Source organism: Sphaeramia orbicularis, unplaced genomic scaffold (genome assembly GCF_902148855.1).
Source record: "Sphaeramia orbicularis unplaced genomic scaffold, fSphaOr1.1, whole genome shotgun sequence".
Lineage (NCBI taxonomy): Eukaryota > Metazoa > Chordata > Actinopteri > Kurtiformes > Apogonidae > Sphaeramia > Sphaeramia orbicularis.
The window spans coordinates 181,680-203,032 of record NW_021941607.1 but is presented as its reverse complement, the minus strand read 5'-3'; the positions used below and the strand labels follow the sequence as shown (position 1 = coordinate 203,032).

Below are 21,353 nucleotides of genomic sequence, written 5' to 3'. Positions count from 1 at the left end.
CTGTGTGTGTGTTTGTGTATTACCTGTGTGTGTTTGTGTATTACCTGTCTGTGTGTTTGTGTATTACCTGTGTGTGTGTTTGTGTATTACCTGTGTGTGTGTTTGTGTATTACCTGTGTGTGTTTGTGTATTACCTGTGTGTGTGTTTGTGTATTACCTGTGTGTGTTTGTGTAATACCTGTGTGTGTGTTTGTGTATTACCTGTGTGTGTTTGTGTATTACCTGTGTGTGTGTTTGTGTATTACCTGTGTGTGTGTTTGTGTATTACCTGTGTGTGTGTTTGTGTATTACCTGTGTGTGTTTGTGTATTACCTGTGTGTGTGTTTGTGTATTACCTGTGTGTGTTTGTGTATTACCTGTGTGTGTGTTTGTGTATTACCTGTGTGTGTTTGTGTATTACCTGTCTGTGTGTTTGTGTATTACCTGTGTGTGTGTTTGTGTATTACCTGTGTGTGTGTTTGTGTATTACCTGTGTGTGTTTGTGTATTACCTGTGTGTGTGTTTGTGTATTACCTGTGTGTGTTTGTGTATACCTGTGTGTGTGTTGTGTATTACCTGTGTGTGTTTGTGTATTACCTGTGTGTGTGTTTGTGTATTACCTGTGTGTGTTTGTGTATTACCTGTGTGTGTGTTTGTGTATTACCTGTGTGTGTTTGTGTATTACCTGTCTGTGTGTTTGTGTATTACCTGTGTGTGTGTTTGTGTATTACCTGTGTGTGTGTTTGTGTATTACCTGTGTGTGTTTGTGTATTACCTGTGTGTGTGTTTGTGTATTACCTGTGTGTGTGTTTGTGTATTACCTGTGTGTGTTTGTGAATTACCTCTGTTGTGTGTGTTTGTGTATTACCTGTGTGTGTGTATTTGTGTATTTTGTGTGTATTACCTGTGTTGTGTGTATTTGTGTATTTTGTGTGTATTACCTGTGTTGTGTGTATTAGTGTATTTTGTGTGTATTACCTGTGTTGTGTGTATTAGTGTATTTTGTGTGTATTACCTGTGTTGTGTGTATTTGTGTATTTTGTGTGTATTGCCTCTGTTGTGTGTATTTGTGTATTTTGTGTGTATTACCTTTGTTGTTTGTATTTGTGTATTTTGTGTGTATTACCTGTGTTGTGTGTATTTGTGTATTTTGTGTGTATTACCTGTGTTGTGTGTATTAGTGTATTTTGTGTGTATTACCTGTGTTGTGTGTATTAGTGTATTTTGTGTGTATTACCTGTGTTGTTTGTATTTGTGTATTTTGTGTGTATTACCTGTGTTGTGTGTATTTGTGTATTTGTGTGTATTACCTGTGTTGTGTGTATTTGTGTATTTTGTGTGTATTACCTGTGTTGTGTGTATTTGTGTATTTTGTGTGTATTACCTGTGTTGTGTGTATTTGTGTATTTTGTGTGTATTACCTGTGTGTGTGTATTTGTGTATTTTGTGTGTATTACCTGTGTTGTGTGTATTTGTGTATTTTGTGTGTATTACCTGTGTTGTGTGTATTTGTGTATTTTGTGTGTATTACCTGTGTTGTGTGTATTTTGTGTGTATTACCTGTGTTGTGTGTATTTGTGTATTTTGTGTGTATTACCTGTGTTGTGTGTATTAGTGTATTTTGTGTGTATTACCTGTGTTGTTTGTATTTGTGTATTTTGTGTGTATTACCTGTGTGTGTGTTTTTGTGTATTTTGTGTGTATTACCTGTGTTGTAGTGCTTGGTGCAGTATCTCAGATCTGATTCGTCCTTCAGGATGAATTGTGGGAGGGTCAACCCTTCGGCCACTTGGACCGGTCCGTTCTCCTGCCACTCAAAGATGAGGTCATTCATGGTGTACCCGACTGGAAGAAGCAGAAACAGCTGAGTGAGTTCCACACCAACACCAGAGGAACCGCTGCAGTCCAGTCACAGGATCTGAAGTGGATCACAACCAGAACCAGACCAGAACTAGTCCAAAAGTGGATCACAACCAGTCCAACCAGAACCAGTCCAAAAGTGGATCAGAACCAGTCCAAACGTGGATCAGAACCAGTCCAACCAGAACCAGTCCAAAAGTGGATCACAACCAGAACCAGTCCAAAAGTGGATCAGAACCAGACCAGAACCAGTCCAAAAGTGGATCAGAACCAGTCCAACCAGAACCAGTCCAAAAGTGGATCACAACCAGAACCAGTCCAAAAGTGGATCAGAACCAGACCAGAACCAGTCCAAAAGTGGATCAGAACCAGACCAGAACCAGTCCAAAAGTGGATCAGAACCAGAACCAGTCCAAAAGTGGATCAGAACCAGAACCAGACCAGAACCAATCCAACCAGAAGAGTCCTGAAGTCCAGTTACACTCTGGTCATGTTTACATCTACAAAGGGTCCTCTGAAATCTGAAGAACAGGAAGCACAAAAAGCTGGTACCGGTACCAGACACAGTACTGGTACCAGTACCAGACAGAGGACCGGCACCAGCACCAGACACAGTAATGGTACCGGTACCAGACAGAGGACCGGTACCAGCACCAGACACAGTACCGGCACCAGCACCAGACACAGTAATGGTACCGGTACCAGACAGAGGACCGGTACCAGTACCAGACAGAGTACTGGTCCTACTTCAGGGTCTCCATGTGTTTTTGGTAAAAGGACAGTTTGTTCATGTGCACACGTTCATGTCATGTGACTTTGTTTACACTGAAACAGTTAAATGTGCAGTTGTGTTTATCTGTGGTTTTTCTGGTGGTACTGGACTGGTTCTGACCCACTTCAGATCATACTGGTGGGGCTAATAGTCTCAGTGTTTGGTGGGTGGGGCTAACAGTCTCAGTGTTTGGTGGGTGGGGCTAACAGTCTCAGTGTTTGGTGGGCGGGGCTAACAGTGTCAGTATTTGGTGGGCGGGGCTAATAGTGTCAGTATTTGTCCTTTGTGTTTAAACCCCAGATGAAAGTGGAACCTCCCAGAATGTTCCAGTTCTCTGTTCTTATATATTTTTTAATCCAGTCTTGTTCTCCTAATATTCTGACTCTTTTTGTGTTGGACTTCTCATAAATGAGGGGTTTTGTCTTTTCTATTTTACCAGTGTTTGTGTTTTCGTCTGTGGTCCTAATACACCATCATGGTGGTGGTGGTTTTGGATCCCAGACCCCTGTTAATAAAAAAAAACAACAACACCTGAATCCAACGTGTCCACATACTTTTGTCCATCTGTGGATGAGTTGGGAGACGATAATATGAGGATAACGACATGTTTGTCAAATGAAAGTCAACAGGAACTAAAGTAACGTGTCTTTTATCCACTGGAACCTGATCCACCGCTCAGTTTCATGTCAGTGGTTCTAATCTGTGATCATAAATGGATGCAGACGCTTTGTGTGCATCGTGTCATGCATGTGCGTGCCTTCTTTTTTTTTTTTCTGTGCGTGTCTTCATGTTTCCTGTTTCCACTTGTGCATGACATCAGAGACAGCAGAGCCAGTAAATAATCTGCTATTAATACCAACAGAACAGAGCAGCGCTCTTCTGTGGATGGAAATAAAGCCTGAGGTCACACAGGACTGGAGCAATAACTGCAATTAATGTGTCCAAGTGTCCACTGTCCTCTGTCCCCTGGGGCCCCGCCTCCAACCCTGATTGGACCCATGATGAATGAGTCATCACAACGAGATCAACGTGATTCAACATGACTGGATTTCCACACACTGTAAAAAAATTTAAAAAAAACAGTAAAAAAAACAGGATTATTCTGGCAGCAGGGGCGCCGAAAAAATACTGTTAAATAACAGAAAATAACCATCTCATAAAAATACAGTAATTTTCCATAATTAAAATACAGTTTTTTGCCCTAACTTTACATGAGATTTTGCTTTTTTTTTTTTTAATGTTTAATAAAGAATATTTACATGCATTAAAACAAATTCCCTATAAATATATATATAAATAATTTTCAATGAGACTCAGTTGTCCAATCCACTGATAAAAACTGTATTTGGACAGTTTATCAGTGCTTATACATGTTATACATTCACAAAAATACATTTATTCAACAGTTTTGTTGTGAAACCTCCTGTAATTACACAAGATATTTGTCAATGAACAAACAAGTCTGGTTCAACTGACAGAACTAATACTTCTGTTACTGTTAACTGTCTGGAATTTTATCTGGTTTTATTATTTTTTTTTACAGTATTAAACTTTAAATTAACAATTTAATTCCATAAATAGAGTAGAAATATTTGTGAAATTACAATACATTTATAAATGTATTTTAACTGTATTTTTCTGTGAAAAAAGAAAAAAATTACTTTTAAAAAAATTTAATTTTCTGGTTCTTCACAGTTAGTTTTTTTCCTGTTCTTTTCTATTTGACATGTAAAATCACAGTCTGTTTTTGTCATTTCATTGATATTTTCCTGTATCTGAAAAATACAGGAAAAATCTGTAAAATAAACAGTGAAAATTCTGTTAAATTACAGATTTTTTTTTACAGTGCAGAAAGCCTCATACACTACTGGTCCAAAGTTTTAGACCAGCCCAGTTTGTTCCAGTTTTGTCTGTAAATTCCAGCGGTTCCAGTCCAATGAACAGCTGTAAATGGTACAAAGGCAAGAGTGAACTGACAGAGGGATAAAAAAAAAAAAAAGGTAAGGTTAAACAAAACTGAAAAATAATGGCCTTGAACTGCTTGAATTTCAAAACAAAAGTGTAGACAGTGGGCTGTTGTAAAAGTTTGGACCGTTGGTGTGTGTGTGCTTCAGAGTGTGTGGAAGAGCAGAGCTGAAGGGACGGCAGCGGAACACTTAGCAGGCGTACGGATGAATGGAACATGAGCGGCCGTTCTACTGACATGTGACACAAATGCAATATTAAGAGCAGGATTACAGCGCAACGCAGCCGTGAAAGCAGAGCAGCCACGCATTTTGACTGGGAATTAAAGCACAGACACACTGTGAGGTACAAGCAAAAAAAAAAAAACCTCCTTTGCACAAAATACTTTGTCATATAAAGGTGGTATCAGCTGGAACTCCATCCCAGCGGATATCAGAGAGAAGCCACGTATGCTGCATTCAACAGACACTTTAAAGGTGGGGTAGGAGAGGTTTCCCTTCAGCATTTTTTACTATGTTCCTTAAATCCCCATTCACACCCTGATTACAACTAATTAATTAAATGTTCTGACACAAAAATTAATAAAATTAGTCACCTGTGGAACGGACAGGACTGAAAAAACACCATCCAATCATTTTGAGCGGCCACTGGAAATGACTGAACAGTGACATGTCTATCAAGGAAAAACAGCCCGAAGGTCCACCGAGAGGCGGGACGGAAGATGGACCGAACAGGACGGACGACATGGTTTTGACTGGAATGACAATCACTAATGAGCAACGGATCCTAAGAAAGTGTAGCTGTGGGTGGTCAAAAGTGACAACTCACAGGGGCCTGCATATCCACCAAGGGAAGTCAAAGTGCGGAGGAACAGTCCAGATGCAATCTTGCACTGCGCTAGCAGGGCACACAAGCAGGAAACAGAGCCTGGTTGAGCACCACAGTGCTGCTGATTCCAATTTTGCAGACGGTCAGGGGGAAGGAAGCACCCTTCCCAGCTGCAGGAGCACCAACAACAGCTGGTGCCCACCCCACAGGATCAGCATCATGAAGAGACCACTCAAAGCGAACCCACAGCACAGGCAAGAGGAGGAAGACCAATCCGACGACCCAAAGTCAAGTGGCCCAAAGCCAATGACAAAGAAGCATGGAGAAGGCTCGACCAAGACCTGTATGCTATCCTTGGAAAATCCTTACAAGGCAGTGTAACCACCAAGCTGGACCTCTTCGGTAACATCATATACGAAGAAGGCAAAGAGAGATTTGGGGAAATGGTGGAGAGGAACAACATCCCCAGGGAACCAGGGAGGCGAGAGAGGGAGATTCTCAGGCTGATGAAAGAGAGGCGCTCACTGAGGAAGGCCTGGAGGAAGGCAGAGAAGAATGAAAAGGAAGGTCTGAAAGCACTCTGGGTCCAGATCAGAGACAGGCTTGCGACCTTACGAAGGGTTGAGCGAATCCAGACGCGGAGAAGCAGGAAAGAGAAGGAGAGAGCGAAGTTCTTCCGGGATCCTTTCAAGTTTGCTAAGAGCCTACTTGAGGAGAAGAAAGGAGGGAAGTTGGAAGTCAGTGTACAGGAGCTTGAGGAGCATATGACAAACCAGCTAGGTGACCACAAGAAGAACACCCCACTGGGGTCACCAGGACGTGCCCTGTCCAGCTGAGCCTGTTTTTCAGTTTGACATCACACCACCAAGGTGGGCTGAGATCAGGCAGGTGGTAGACAACGCAAGATCTGCATCAGCACCAGGTCTGAAGGGAGTGCCCTACAGGGTGTATAAGAGCTGCCCAATGCTGCTGAAGCTCCTGTGGAACCTGATGAGAGTCGTCTGGAAGACTCAGACCATACCATCAGAGTGGACCAAAGCAGTGACCACCTTCATCCCAAAAGAAAAGGATTCCAGTAACATCAACCAGTTCAGAGGAATTGCCTACTGAATGTGGAAGGGAAGATTTTCTTCTCGGTGCTGGTGAATCGACTGACCAGATATCTGTCAGGAAACAAGTACATCGACACAACCTGCCAGGAGGCAGGCATCCCAGGCTTGGCTGTGTGGAGCACTCAACTATGATCTGGGACCAGATTCAGACAGCCAAGCGTGACAAATCAGACCTCCACATGGTCTGGCTGGACCTGGAAAATGCCTATGGTTCTGTCCCCCACCAGCTCATAAGTTTTGCTCTAAAGTTTTTCCACATCCCAACCTGCATCCAGAGCTTAGTGTCCAACCATTTTAGTAGTTTCCAAGTTTGCTACACTACACAGGAAGCAACTACCAGGTGGAATGAGCTGGAGAAGGGCATTGCAATGGGTTGTGCAATCTCTCCCATCCTCTTCACGGCAGCCTTCAAAGTCATCCTGATTGGTGGCAGACAGATGGTTTGAGGAGTGAAGTCACGGTCAGGCCAGCGACTGCCAGCCCTGCAGAGTTACATGGACGATATAACAAGCCTTCTCCAAATAGCGGCTTGTACTGCCCAGCTCCTCAAAAGGATTGAAGAGCTCCGTGGCTGGGCCAGAATGAGAATTAAACCATCTAAGTCTCGCAGTCTCTCAATCTGCAAGGGAGCCAGGAACGATCACATCTCCTTCACAGTGGATGGAGAAAGGATTCCATTCCTGGCAGAGCAACCTGTCCGAAGCTTGGGAAGGTTGTATACAGCCGATCTGTCTGACAGTCACATGCCTGCCACCATCATGAAACAGCTCATTGAAGGCCTGGAGAGGACTGACAGAAGTCACCTCCCAGGGAAGCTCAAGGTTTGGTGCTACCAATTCACCCTCTACCAGCATCTGATGTAGCCCTTGAAACTGTGTGAAATAACAACAGCCACAGTACTGAAGATGGATGCCAAGGCCACCAGCTACATCCGTAAGTGGCTAGGCCTACAGCGGAGCCTCTCAAACACAGCCATCTTTGGAAGGAACACACTCCAGTTGCCACTGAAGTCATTCAGCCTGGGCTACAGACAGGAGAAGGCGAGGCTCGTATTAGAACTGAGAGACTCAACTGATCCGTCTGTAAAAAACAGCAAGGTCCCAGTCCGAACAGGACGCAAGTGGAGGGCTGAGGAGGCAGTCGACCATGCCATCAGCAGGCTGATGCAGAGGGAAATTGTTGGCCAGACACAGGCAGGGAGAGCTGGTCTGGGATGGGGAACAGCTCCCAGGTTTTAGTCAAAGGCAACAAAAAAACTAGAAGAAAGACCTGGTGATTGCCGAGGTGGTCAGGGTGGAGGAGGAGCAATTTAAGATCAGAGCACTCAGCCAACAGCAGCAAGGATGTTGGACAACCTGGGAAGGAGTAGTCAACAGGACCATCAAGTGGACGGATATATGGAAGATGCCCCAGGCAAGGCTAAGCTTCCTCATCCGGGCCACCTACAACACCCTCCCCTGTCCCAGACACCTGTGTCGGTGGTACGGCACCGAAGAACTCTGCCCACTCTGCAATGCCCCAAAGCCCAGCCTGCAGCACATCCTGTCGAGCTGCAAAACAGCTCTGGCTCAGGGTCGGTCCAGGTGGTGCCACGATCAGGTCCTGCGGAAGCTGGCAGAAGTCCTCGAGGCATGCAGGCTGGAAGTGGCCAAAGACCATCCTTCAACATCTCGAAGGCTGATACATTTCGTTCCACAAGGAGCAGGGGCTCAGAACATCACCCAGAGAGAGAGAAGATCTCTGTTAACACCTGGAGGAGATTGGAACCTAAGAGTGGATATCGATCGGCAGATCAAGGTCCCAACAGAGATAATCACAACCTCTCTGAGACCAGACATCATCCTGTGGTCCCCCTCAGCCCGAGCAGTGATTATGGCAGAGCTCACTGTCCCTTGGGAGGGAGGAATGGATGCAGCTTACGAAAGAAAGAAGGACAAATACACTGAGCTGACAGCTGAGTGTCGAGAAGCAGGATGGTCAACCGTTGTCTACCCCGGTGGAGGTTGGCTGTAGAGGTTTCATCGGAACTTCGATCCAGCGGCTTCTGAGGAACGTGGGAGTGGAAGGGTCCAAACTGAAGAAGGCCTCCAAGGAGCTGGCAGAGGAGGCAGGAAGAACCAGTTTTTGGCTCTGGTTGAGACGAAAGGATGGGGCGTGGGGAAAACGAGGGTCCTCGGGGGAGCTGCAGGGGGCAGTAGGGAGACGTCCCTACCGTTGGCTCCACCACCGTGAGATGTTCTGAGAATAATGGAACAAAACATCAATGAAGGGTGGCTCCTGGCTGATGACCCTGCAGCTACCCCACAGGCACTGTGGGAGGTGCGTCAGGTGGAAACACCCTGCAGGTAACCCTTACCTGAGCTTATACCGTTATCATGGTATTGTTGAAAATGTGCTCAAAATGTTCAAAAAGTACTAATACACACACAAAGAATTTAACCAAGTTGGATTTTGAAAATAAATGAATAAATAATTTTTAAAAATAATACCAGTCCCACTGTCCCTTCTGTGTCAGAAACATTCACATATTAACCCTTAGTGGTCTGAGTCTGTTCTGTCTGTTTTTCAGTCCTTTTGATTTGGCCTTTATATACTATAGAAACAAATGTTTACTATACCCATGTTTGGATCTGTTTTTTCAGCACAACTTCATCTACATCATCTGTCTATTATTTTTTCACTTTAACCTACTATAAAAACACAAAAGGACAGAAAACACAAAAAAATATAAAATCCAATTTGAAAAATGTATATAGTTTAAGTCATAAATAACACACAGATGTTTAACGAACCTTTTCAGACTTTAAAAGTGAATATTGGTTCAAATATTAGGTATAGAAAATTAAATTGTAATAAACAGTAATACTAACCGTCTGCAATTTTACTGCGGTTTATGGTTATATCGGTAATCGTTACATCCCTAACAGGAAGCGAAGCTAGAACCTGGATATATTAGTTCTATTAGTTCTATTAGGATGTATAGTTCACCTGTAAACTGTTTAGTCACTGACTTAAATCCACAGTAAATGGAACATTAGTCCCATCGCTCTGAACTGGGGCTGTTCTGGAAGGGGGGGGGGGGGGGGTTAGAGGAGACTGAAGGAGGGATGACTGGATACGCCAGACAGAGCCTCAGCCGGGGACGGAGTCAGGGTAGGAGCCAGAGGCGGGGCCGTACAGAACCGCAGCCAGAGGCGGGGCCGCAGCCAGAGGCAGGGCCGCACGGGACCGCAGCCGGGGACGGAGCCTCAGGTGGGGTCAAAGCCGGAGCTGGGCCATAGTTGGAGCCTCAGCCAGTGTTGGAGCCGGGGCCGGGGCCGGGGCCGGGGCCGGGGCAGAGCCTCAGCCGGTGAACTGCTGCTGTGCAGCGCTCCTGAACCCTTGGGAACAAGCATTGCATGTGCCAGTTAGTGATGTGACGTTCACGAACGAATCAAATCTTTTGAATGGCTCTTTGAAATGAACGATGGGAACCGAGTCTTAGTAAAGAGCGGTTCATTTTTTTAAAAAATTTTTTTAAGGTGGAAGTGTTCAATTGCCTGTCAATTTAGCGTCACTGGGGAGGGATTGGGCAGGAGGAGAATGTTCCAGCAGAAAAAAAAAAGAGTGAACTGAGCATGTCTGATGGAAGAAGTTAAAAAAAACAACAGTTTGAAGCATGAGGTGAGCAGACTGGAGGAGGCGGAGCTGGAAGACTGGAGGAGGCGGAGCTGGAAAACTGGAGGAGGCGGAGCTGGAAGACTGGTCGAAACTGGAGAAAAGTTTAGAGTGAGTGAGTGAGCAGCTGCGAGTAATGAGCCAAAGATAAATGTTGTTTCATCAGAAAATGTTTTCTTTTCTTCTTCATTTTTCTTCTACAGACTAGTCCACAGAATGTACTGGGATGTTTTTGCTCCAGTTCCATCATTTGTCTAATGTCACCTCTCATGTCATGGATTTAACCCACACATTTGAACTAACCATTCTGTTTTACACTAAGATAATATTTACTGCTGCGCCAGTTAAACACCTTTAAAATGGAATGTCAATCATCACATGTAGCCTATTTAGTCATTCAAACACTGGTGTTTCAAAAGAATGGAAAAAACAGAACAGAGCCAGTCTGTTGAACGACTCTTTTCAGTGAACGACTCCTGATTGAATGACTCCCTTCAAAGAACCAAAAGTCCCATCACTAGTGGCACTACTCTGGAGGCGTGGCTTCAGAGGGACATCTGAAGAAAGGGGGTTGGACTTTTGAACGGAGTATTTTCAAAATGGAGCTGCTGGAACCCTTTTTCTAAGATCTCAGACCCCACCTTTAAGAGCAGGATTCCACCTTTAAGAGCAGGATTCCACCTTTAAGAGCAGGATTCCACCTTTAAGAGCAGGATTCCACCTTTAAGAGCAGGATTCCACCTTTAAGAGCAGGATTCCAGCACAACGTAGGCATGGAACCAGAGCATCCATGCACTTTCACTGGGAATTAACCCTTTCATGCATGAATTATTAGAACCTTTGTCCAGATTTTTTCTTGAGTGTTTTTATTCCTCATTAGGCATGAAAAAACAATGCAATTGAGTTGTTTTTTTTTTGTTTTTTTTTCATGGATTTACAAAAATGTCCACTTGGCTACACCGTGCATTTTATTCTTGAAGCACAGAAACATGTATTTAAACCCAAAATCAGAAAGTGACATGAAAACAATGACGTAAAAGCATTTTTAATGCTGTTAAATCTGGTTTTCTCACATTTGAACATATTCTAATACTAGTTATGACTGATTTGATTGATTGATGTATTTATTTGGAATATGAATGTCAAAACAGAAGAAAATAAATAAACCAAACATTTAAACATAAGACATATAATACATATTCTAAAAGGAGAGAGAAGAAGTACAACTTATAAACTCCCACCCCTTCTCCTTAAATAATTAATAACAGTAATAATCTCCCCACACTGTATAAAAAAAATATGTAATTGAACAGAATTTTCACTGTTTATTTGAGATTTTTCCTGTATTTTTCAGATACAGGAAAATATCAATGAAATGACAAAAACAGACTGTGATTTTACATGTCAAATGGAAAAGAACAGGAAAAAACTGGAACTGTGAAGAACCAGAAAATTCCATTTTTTTAGAGAATGTTTTTCTTTTTTCACAGAAAAATACAGTTCAAATACATTTGCAAATGTATCATAATTTCACAAATATTTCTTTTCTATTTATGAGATTAAACTGTTAATTTAAAGTTTAATACAGTAAAAAAAATAATAATAAAATGAGATGAAATTACTGATAATTAACAGTAACAGAAGTATTAGTTCTGTCAGTTGAACCAGACTTGTTTGTTCATTGACAAATATCTTGTGTAATTACAGGAGGTTTCACAACAAAAATGTTGAATAAATGTATTTTTGTGAATGTATAACATGTATAAGCACTGATAAACTGTCCAAATACAGTTTTTATCAGTGGATTGGACAACTGAGTCTCACTGAAAATTATTTATATATATATATTTATAGGGAATTGGATTGTTATAATACATGTAAATATTCTGCATTAAACATTAAAAAGTCAAAAAAAAAAAAAAAAAAAAAAGAAGCAAAATCTCATGTAAAGTTAGGGCAAAAAACTATGAATTATGGAAAATTACCGTATTTTTATGAGATGGTTATTTTCCGTTATTTGACAGTATTTTTTTGGCGCCCCAGCTGAAGGAATAATACTGTTTTTTTAGTTTTTGTTTTTTTTGTTGTTTTTTTTTACAGTGCAGTGTGTGTGTGTGTGTGTGTGTGTGTGTGTGATAAACACACACATATACACATACACACATATATATCTGTATATGTCCCAGCAGAGACATCACTGGGGTATGGAATATACAAATGGCACGACTTGGAGGCGCCGACACAATTATGATGAATAATAAAGTGGAACATGTAAAAGCAGCAGCAGCAGCAGTCGCAGGATAAGTGGTGTTCACTTATTAATCAACACACAGCTGTTCTGGACCAGAGTGGTACACACAACACAGTTACAACACTGCCATACACTCCCACTGTAGAAAAGAGGGGACCAAATATGGACGTCCTTCCTGGTTCTAGAGGCGGGGCCAACAGTTCCAAACATTGAGTACGGCACCGTCTGAACCCAGGTTCTAATAGTTCTGGATTTTTCATTCTAATTTAGTTTGATTTAGTTTGGACTTTTTTTTCTCTAATTCAGTTCATTTGAATTCATTTTTAGAGCAGGTTTGATAGTTTTTATTAGTTTTCTTTTTTTTTTTTTCTAAATGCTTAGTTTTAGTTTAGTTTTAGTTTAGTTTAGTTTTAGTTTAGTTGTAGTTTAGTTTAGTTTTAGTTTAGTTGTAGTTCAGTTTTAGTTCAGCTTTAGTTTAGTTTAGTTTTAGTTTAGTTGTAGTTCAGTTTTAGTTCAGTTTTAGTTTAGTTTAGTTTTAGTTTAGTTGTAGTTTAGTTGTAGTTTAGTTTAGTTGTAGTTTAGTTTAGTTTTAGTTTAGTTGTAGTTCAGTTTAGTTCAGTTTTAGTTCAGTTTTAGTTTAGTTTAGTTTTAGTTTAGTTGTAGTTTAGTTTTAGTTTAGTTTAGTTGTAGTGTAGTTTAGTTTTAGTTTAGTTGTAGTTCAGTTTTAGATCAGTTTTAGTTTAGTTTAGTTTAGTTTTAGTTTAGTTGTAGTTTAGTTTAGTTTTAGTTTAGTTGTAGTTCAGTTTTAGTTCAGCTTTAGTTTAGTTTTAGTTTAGTTGTAGTTCAGTTTTAGTTCAGTTTTAGTTTAGTTTAGTTTTAGTTTAGTTGTAGTTTAGCTGTAGTTTAGTTTTAGTTTAGTTGTAGTTTAGTTTAGTTTTAGTTTAGTTGTAGTTCAGTTTTAGTTTAGTTTAGTTTTAGTTTAGTTGTAGTTCAGTTTTAGTTCAGTTTTAGTTTAGTTTAGTTTAGTTTTAGTTTAGTTGTAGTTTAGTTTAGTTTAGTTTTAGTTTAGTTGTAGTTCAGTTTTAGTTCAGTTTTAGTTTAGTTTAGTTTAGTTTTAGTTTAGTTGTAGTTCAGTTGTAGTTCAGTTGTAGTTTAGTTGTAGTTCAGTTGTAGTTCAGTTGTAGTTCAGTTGTAGTTTAGTTGTAGTTCAGTTGTATTTCAGTTGTAGTTCAGTTGTAGTTCAGTTGTAGTTTAGTTGTAGTTTAGTTGTACTTTAGTTTAGTTGTAGTTTAGTTTAGTTTCAGTTTAGTTGTAGTTCAGTTTTAGTTCAGTTTTAGTTTAGTTGTATTTCAGTTGTAGTTCAGTTGTAGTTTAGTTGTAGTTCAGTTGTAGTTCAGTTGTAGTTTAGTTTAGTTCAGTTGTAGTTCAGTTGTAGTTCAGTTGTATTTCAGTTGTAGTTCAGTTGTCGTTTAGTTGTAGTTCAGTTGTAGTTTAGTTGTAGTTCAGTTGTAGTTCAGTTGTAGTTTAGTTGTAGTTCAGTTGTAGTTTAGTTGTAGTTCAGTTGTAGTTCAGTTGTAGTTTAGTTGTAGTTCAGTTGTAGTTTAGTTTAGTTCAGTTGTAGTTCAGTTGTAGTTTAGTTGTATTTCAGTTGTAGTTCAGTTGTAGTTTAGTTGTAGTTTAGTTTAGTTCAGTTGTAGTTCAGTTGTAGTTTAGTTGTAGTTCAGTTGTAGTTTAGTTCAGTTGTAGTTCAGTTGTAGTTTAGTTGTAGTTCAGTTGTAGTTTAGTTGTAGTTTAGTTGTAGTTCAGTTGTAGTTTAGTTGTAGTTCAGTTGTAGTTCAGTTGTAGTTTAGTTGTAGTTCAGTTGTAGTTCAATTGTAGTTCAGCTGTAGTTCAGTTGTAGTTCAGTTGTAGTTCAGCTGTAGTTCAGTTGTAGTTTAGTTGTAGTTCAGTTGTAGTTCAGTTGTAGTTCAATTGTAGTTCAGTTGTAGTTCAGTTGTAGTTCAGCTGTAGTTCAGTTGTAGTTTAGTTGTAATTCAATTGTAGTTCAGCTGTAGTTCAGTTGTAGTTCAGCTGTAGTTCAGTTGTAGTTCAGTTGTAGTTCAGCTGTAGTTCAGTTGTAGTTCAGTTGTAGTTTAGTTGTAGTTCAGCTGTAGTTCAGTTGTAGTTCAGCTGTAGTTCAGTTGTAGTTCAGTTGTAGTTTAGTTGTAGTTTAGTTGTAGTTCAGCTGTAGTTCAGTTGTAGTTCAGTTGTAGTTCAATTGTAGTTCAGTTGTAGTTCAGTTGTAGTTTAGTTGTAGTTCAGCTGTAGTTCAGTTGTAGTTCAGCTGTAGTTCAGTTGTAGTTCAATTGTAGTTCAGTTGTAGTTTAGTTGTAGTTCAGTTGTAGTTCAGCTGTAGTTCAATTGTAGTTCAATTGTAGTTCAGTTGTAGTTTAGTTGTAGTTCAGCTGTAGTTCAGTTGTAGTTCAGCTGTAGTTCAGTTGTAGTTCAATTGTAGTTCAGTTGTAGTTTAGTTGTAGTTTAGTTGTAGTTCAGTTGTAGTTCAGCTGTAGTTCAATTGTAGTTCAGTTGTAGTTCAATTGTAGTTCAGTTGTAGTTCAGTTGTAGTTTAGTTGTAGTTCAGCTGTAGTTCAGTTGTAGTTCAGCTGTAGTTCAGTTGTAGTTCAATTGTAGTTCAGTTGTAGTTCAGTTGTAGTTCAGCTGTAGTTCAGTTGTAGTTCAATTGTAGTTCAGTTGTAGTTCAGTTGTAGTTCAGTTGTAGTTCAGTTGTAGTTTAGTTGTAGTTCAGCTGTAGTTCAGTTGTAGTTCAGCTGTAGTTCAGTTGTAGTTCAGTTGTAGTTCAGTTGTAGTTCAGTTGTAGTTCAGCTGTAGTTCAGTTGTAGTTCAGTTGTAGTTCAATTGTAGTTCAGTTGTAGTTCAGTTGTAGTTTAGTTGTAGTTTAGTTGTAGTTCAGCTGTAGTTCAGTTGTAGTTCAGCTGTAGTTCAGTTGTAGTTCAATTGTAGTTCAGTTGTAGTTCAGTTGTAGTTTAGTTGTAGTTCAGTTGTAGTTCAGTTGTAGTTCAGCTGTAGTTCAATTGTAGTTCAGTTGTAGTTCAATTGTAGTTCAGTTGTAGTTCAGTTGTAGTTTAGTTGTAGTTCAGCTGTAGTTCAGTTGTAGTTCAGCTGTAGTTCAGTTGTAGTTCAATTGTAGTTCAGTTGTAGTTCAGTTGTAGTTCAGCTGTAGTTCAGTTGTAGTTCAATTGTAGTTCAGTTGTAGTTCAGTTATAGTTTAGTTGTAGTTTAGTTGTAGTTCAGTTGTAGTTCAGTTGTAGTTCAATTGTAGTTCAGCTGTAGTTCAGTTGTAGTTCAGCTGTAGTTTAGTTGTAGTTCAGTTTTAGTTTAGTTTAGTTTAGTTTAGTTTTAGTTTAGTTGTAGTTTAGCTGTAGTTTAGTTTTAGTTTAGTTGTAGTTTAGTTGTAGTTTAGTTTAGTTGTAGTTTAGTTTAGTTTTAGTTTAGTTGTAGTTCAGTTTTAGTTTAGTTTAGTTTAGTTTAGTTGTAGTTCAGTTTTAGTTCAGTTTTAGTTTAGTTTAGTTTAGTTTTAGTTTAGTTGTAGTTTAGTTTTAGTTTAGTTGTAGTTTAGTTGTAGTTTAGTTTAGTTGTAGTTTAGTTTAGTTTTAGTTTAGTTTAGTTTTAGTTTAGTTGTAGTTCAGTTTTAGTTCAGTTTTAGTTTAGTTTAGTTTAGTTTTAGTTCAGTTGTAGTTTAGTTGTAGTTCAGTTGTATTTCAGTTGTAGTTCAGTTGTAGTTCAGTTGTAGTTTAGTTGTAGTTTAGTTTAGTTGTAGTTTAGTTTAGTTTTAGTTTAGTTTAGTTTAGTTTTAGTTCAGTTGTAGTTCAGTTGTAGTTTAGTTGTATTTCAGTTGTAGTTCAGTTGTAGTTTAGTTGTAGTTCAGTTGTAGTTCAGTTGTAGTTTAGTTGTAGTTTAGTTTAGTTGTAGTTTAGTTTAGTTTTAGTTTAGTTGTAGTTCAGTTGTAGTTCTGTTGGGTTTCAGCTGGAGTCCTAGAGTTACATCAGTTTTTGGTTTGTGATCCCATTTTAACATCACACATTAATGGTGACTCCCAGACATTCAAAATAGAGACATTTTATTTGCTAAAATTCATTTGTTTTTGATCGTGTAATAGTTTGCTATAATATGTTGCAAATAAACATTAATTTTAGACAACGTTTAGGCTGTATAATGGACATTTTTATGAGGAAGTTTTAATTTTTAAAAAAAATAAATTACTATAAATTCCAGGTGACCCCACGTGAGGTTCTGACACCAAGGTTGAAAAACCCTGAGTTCCATAATTGGACCGGTCCAGCTGTTCACATGGAACCACTAGAACTACAATGATGGAGGTTCACATGGAACCACTAGAACTACAATGATGGAGGTTCACATGGAACCACTGGAACTACAGTGATGGAGGTTCACATGGAACCACTGGAACTACAAGGATGGAGGTTCACATGGAACCACTAGAACTACAATGATGGAGGTTCACATGGAACCACTGGAACTACAGTGATGGAGGTTCACATGGAACCACTGGGACTACAGTGATGGAGGTTCACATGGAACCACTAGAACTACAATGATGGAGGTTCACATGGAACCACTGGAACTACAATGATGGAGGTTCTCAGGTCTGGTTCCATTAGTCCAGATGTGGTTCTGTGGGTTGGATTGGAGCTGTTCTGTTGGACCTGCTGCTGTTGGCTTCAGTTGGTCAGCTGAGGTCATGTGCTCATCAGTGTCATTTCCTGTGTGTCCAAATATGGGTCCACTGTGACTGGGTTGTCTTTGTCAGTTACTGCCACAGTCTCAGTCACCACCGGCTGCCGGTGGGTTTCTCCGGCTCTTTTACTCTGTGTCTCCGGCTCCTTTCCTCTCCAGAGCCCAGGTCAGGTCTTTTCTGCCGCCCGGCACAAGATCAGAAACCTCCCACCTGATCGTGAAAAAAAAAAGTGTGTAGGTATGGATGGGGGGGGGGGTGTACTTGTATCATCAGATTACTGTTACTAGTGACCCCTGCTGGGTATATGGTCACTGGTTCACACGGGGAAATGTCAGCCTCCGTACAGGGTCAAAGGTCTATGGAGCCAATGAAGGTGACCCTGTAAGCCCCTGTGGACCACACCGAACTACAGCGGCTTTGACCTGGACTGCTGGGGGGGGTCCACTGATGGTCATTTAATAGACGTCCTGAGCTTCATGTACGTCTGTAGCTTCAAATGCCAAAAAGCAAAATATGGATTTTGTAAATTCTAACAGATCTTTGTAAGATGTAAACTAATAGTTTCTATGAAAATAAATGTAATAAAATACGTAATGAATGTCGGTGGTTGGAAATAGAACCTGAAATATTCACAGTTAAACAGAACAAAGCAGCTTCAGGAAACTTGACTGGACTGGCACAAATCCAAAGGCAGCTCGTATCCCCTGTTAAACCTGTATGTGGGCAGTGGGAGTTCGCAGCAGATTTGTCCGATTTCAGTTCTACAGACTTCTGTCAGATCGTCCAGGGCCCAGATCTGCTGGTCTGAATGAACTGGACCATCAGATTTAGACCAGATCCAGGAGCATGTGTCTGTTTATCAAATGACTGTCATTTTAAAGGTGATGTGACCTTCAACAAATATAAAATGTACAAACATATATGAATACTACACCAACAGAGAATAATGGAAATGCAGATCAGCAGACGGAGTTTGGAGTACGGTCAGTGTGTTTGTCGTCTGTACTGTTCTGAGCTCTGCACTCACACATACAGGCACACAGCTGGGTTCAGCTGGACAACTGGTCTGAAAATGAGGTCAAATGGGGTCAAGTTAGATCTAATGAGGTCAAATAGGGTCAAATTAGATCTAATGAGGTCAAATTAGATCAAATGAGGTCAAATGAGGTCAAATGAGGTCAAATTAGATCAAATGAGGTCAAATAAGGTCAAATGAGGTCAAATTAGATCAAATGAGGTCAAATTCAATCAAATTAGATCAAATGAGGTCAAATTAGATCAAATGAGGTCAAATGAGGTCAAATTAGATCAAATGAGGTCAAATAAGGTCAAATGAGGTCAAATTAGATCAAATGAGGTCAAATTAGATCAGATGAGGTCAAATTAGATCAAATTAGATAAAAATGAAGTCAAATTAGATCAAATTAGATCAAATGAGGTCAAATTAGATCAAATTAGATCAAATGAGGTCAAATGAGGCCAAATTAGATCAAATGAGGTCAAATGAGGCCAAATTAGATCAAATGAGGTCAAATTAGATCAAATGAGGTCAAATTAGATCAAATGAGGTCAAATGAGGTCAAATTAGATCAAATGAGGTCAAATTAGATCTAATGAGGTCAAATTAGATCAAATGAGGTCAAATGAGGTCAAATTAGATCAAATGAGGTCAAATTAGATCAAATGAGGTCAAATTAGATCAAATGAGGTCAAATGAGGTCAAATTCAATCAAATGAGGTCAAATGAGGTCAAATTAGATCAAATGAGGTCAAATAAGGTCAAATGAGGTCAAATTAGATCAAATGAGGTCAAATTAGATCAGATGAGGTCAAATTAGATCAAATTAGATAAAAATGAGGTCAAATTAGATCAAATTAGATCAAATGAGGTCAAATTAGATCAAATTAGATCAAATGAGGTCAAATTAGATCAAATGAGGTCAAATGAGGCCAAATTAGATCAAATGAGGTCAAATTAGATCAAATGAGGTCAAATTAGATCAAATGAGGTCAAATGAGGTCAAATTAGATCAAATGAGGTCAAATTAGATCTAATGAGGTCAAATTAGATCAAATGAGGTCAAATGAGGTCAAATTAGATCAAATGAGGTCAAATAAGGTCAAATGAGGTCAAATTAGATCAAATGAGGTCAAATTAGATCAGATGAGGTCAAATTAGATCAAATTAGATAAAAATGAAGTCAAATTAGATCAAATTAGATCAAATGAGGTCAAATTAGATCAAATTAGATCAAATGAGGTCAAATGAGGTCAAATTAGATCAAATGAGGTCAAATGAGGCCAAATTAGATCAAATGAGGTCAAATTAGATCAAATGAGGTCAAATTAGATCAAATGAGGTCAAATGAGGTCAAATTAGATCAAATGAGGTCAAATTAGATCTAATGAGGTCAAATTAGATCAAATGAGGTCAAATGAGGTCAAATTCAATCAAATTAGATCAAATGAGGTCAAATTAGATCAAATTAGATCAAATGAGGTCAAATGAGGCCAAATTAGATCAAATGAGGTCAAATGAGGTCAAATGAGGTCAAATTAGATCAAATGAGGTCAAATAAGGTCAAATGAGGTCAAATTAGATCAAATGAGGTCAAATTCAATCAAATTAGATCAAATGAGGTCAAATTAGATCAAATGAGGTCAAATGAGGTCAAATTAGATCAAATGAGGTCAAATAAGGTCAAATGAGGTCAAATTAGATCAAATGAGGTCAAATTAGATCAGATGAGGTCAAATTAGATCAAATTAGATAAAAATGAAGTCAAATTAGATCAAATTAGATCAAATGAGGTCAAATTAGATCAAATTAGATCAAATGAGGTCAAATGAGGCCAAATTAGATCAAATGAGGTCAAATGAGGCCAAATTAGATCAAATGAGGTCAAATTAGATCAAATCAGGTCAAATTAGATCAAATGAGGTCAAATGAGGTCAAATTAGATCAAATGAGGTCAAATTAGATCTAATGAGGTCAAATTAGATCAAATGAGGTCAAATGAGGTCAAATTAGATCAAATGAGGTCAAATTAGATCAAATGAGGTCAAATTAGATCAAATGAGGTCAAATTAGATCAAATGAGGTCAAATGAGGTCAAATTCAATCAAATGAGGTCAAATGAGGTCAAATTAGATCAAATGAGGTCAAATAAGGTCAAATGAGGTCAAATTAGATCAAATGAGGTCAAATTAGATCAGATGAGGTCAAATTAGATCAAATTAGATAAAAATGAGGTCAAATTAGATCAAATTAGATCAAATGAGGTCAAATTAGATCAAATTAGATCAAATGAGGTCAAATGAGGCCAAATTAGATCAAATGAGGTCAAATGAGGCCAAATTAGATCAAATGAGGTCAAATTAGATCAAATGAGGTCAAATGAGGTCAAATTAGATCAAATGAGGTCAAATTAGATCTAATGAGGTCAAATTAGATCAAATGAGGTCAAATGAGGTCAAATTCAATCAAATTAGATCAAATGAGGTCAAATTAGATCAAATGAGGTCAAATGAGGTCAAATTAGATCAAATGAGGTCAAATGAGGTCAAATTAGATCAAATGAGGTCAAATTAGATCAAATGAGGTCAAATTAGATCAAATTAGATAAAAATGAAGTCAAATTAGATCAAATTAGATCAAATGAGGTCAAATTAGATCAAATTAGATCAAATGAGGTCAAATGAGGCCAAATTAGATCAAATGAGGTCAAATGAGGCCAAATTAGATCAAATGAGGTCAAATTAGATCAAATGAGGTCAAATTAGATCAAATGAGGTCAAATGAGGTCAAATTAGATCAAATGAGGTCAAATTAGATCTAATGAGGTCAAATTAGATCAAATGAGGTCAAATGAGGTCAAATTCAATCAAATTAGATCAAATGAGGTCAAATTAGATCAAATGAGGTCAAATTAGATCAAATGAGGTCAAATGAGGTCAAATTCAATCAAATGAGGTCAAATGAGGTCAAATTAGATCAAATGAGGTCAAATAAGGTCAAATGAGGTCAAATTAGATCAAATGAGGTCAAATTAGATCAGATGAGGTCAAATTAGATCAAATTAGATAAAAATGAGGTCAAATTAGATCAAATTAGATCAAATGAGGTCAAATTAGATCAAATTAGATCAAATGAGGTCAAATGAGGCCAAATTA

The 21,353-nt window shown here is 38.9% G+C and overlaps 1 protein-coding gene across 1 annotated transcript in view; it reads right to left on the bottom strand.

The window, feature by feature from the left end:
* The window catches only part of LOC115416447 (glycine receptor subunit alpha-3-like), a 207,926-nt gene that overhangs the window by 23,031 nt on the left and 163,542 nt on the right, over positions 1 to 21,353 (bottom strand). The window contains exon 6 of the mRNA XM_030130223.1: positions 1,687 to 1,824. Within this exon, the coding sequence (XP_029986083.1) occupies positions 1,687 to 1,824 (138 nt within the window). The remainder of the gene's footprint in view (positions 1 to 1,686; positions 1,825 to 21,353) is intronic.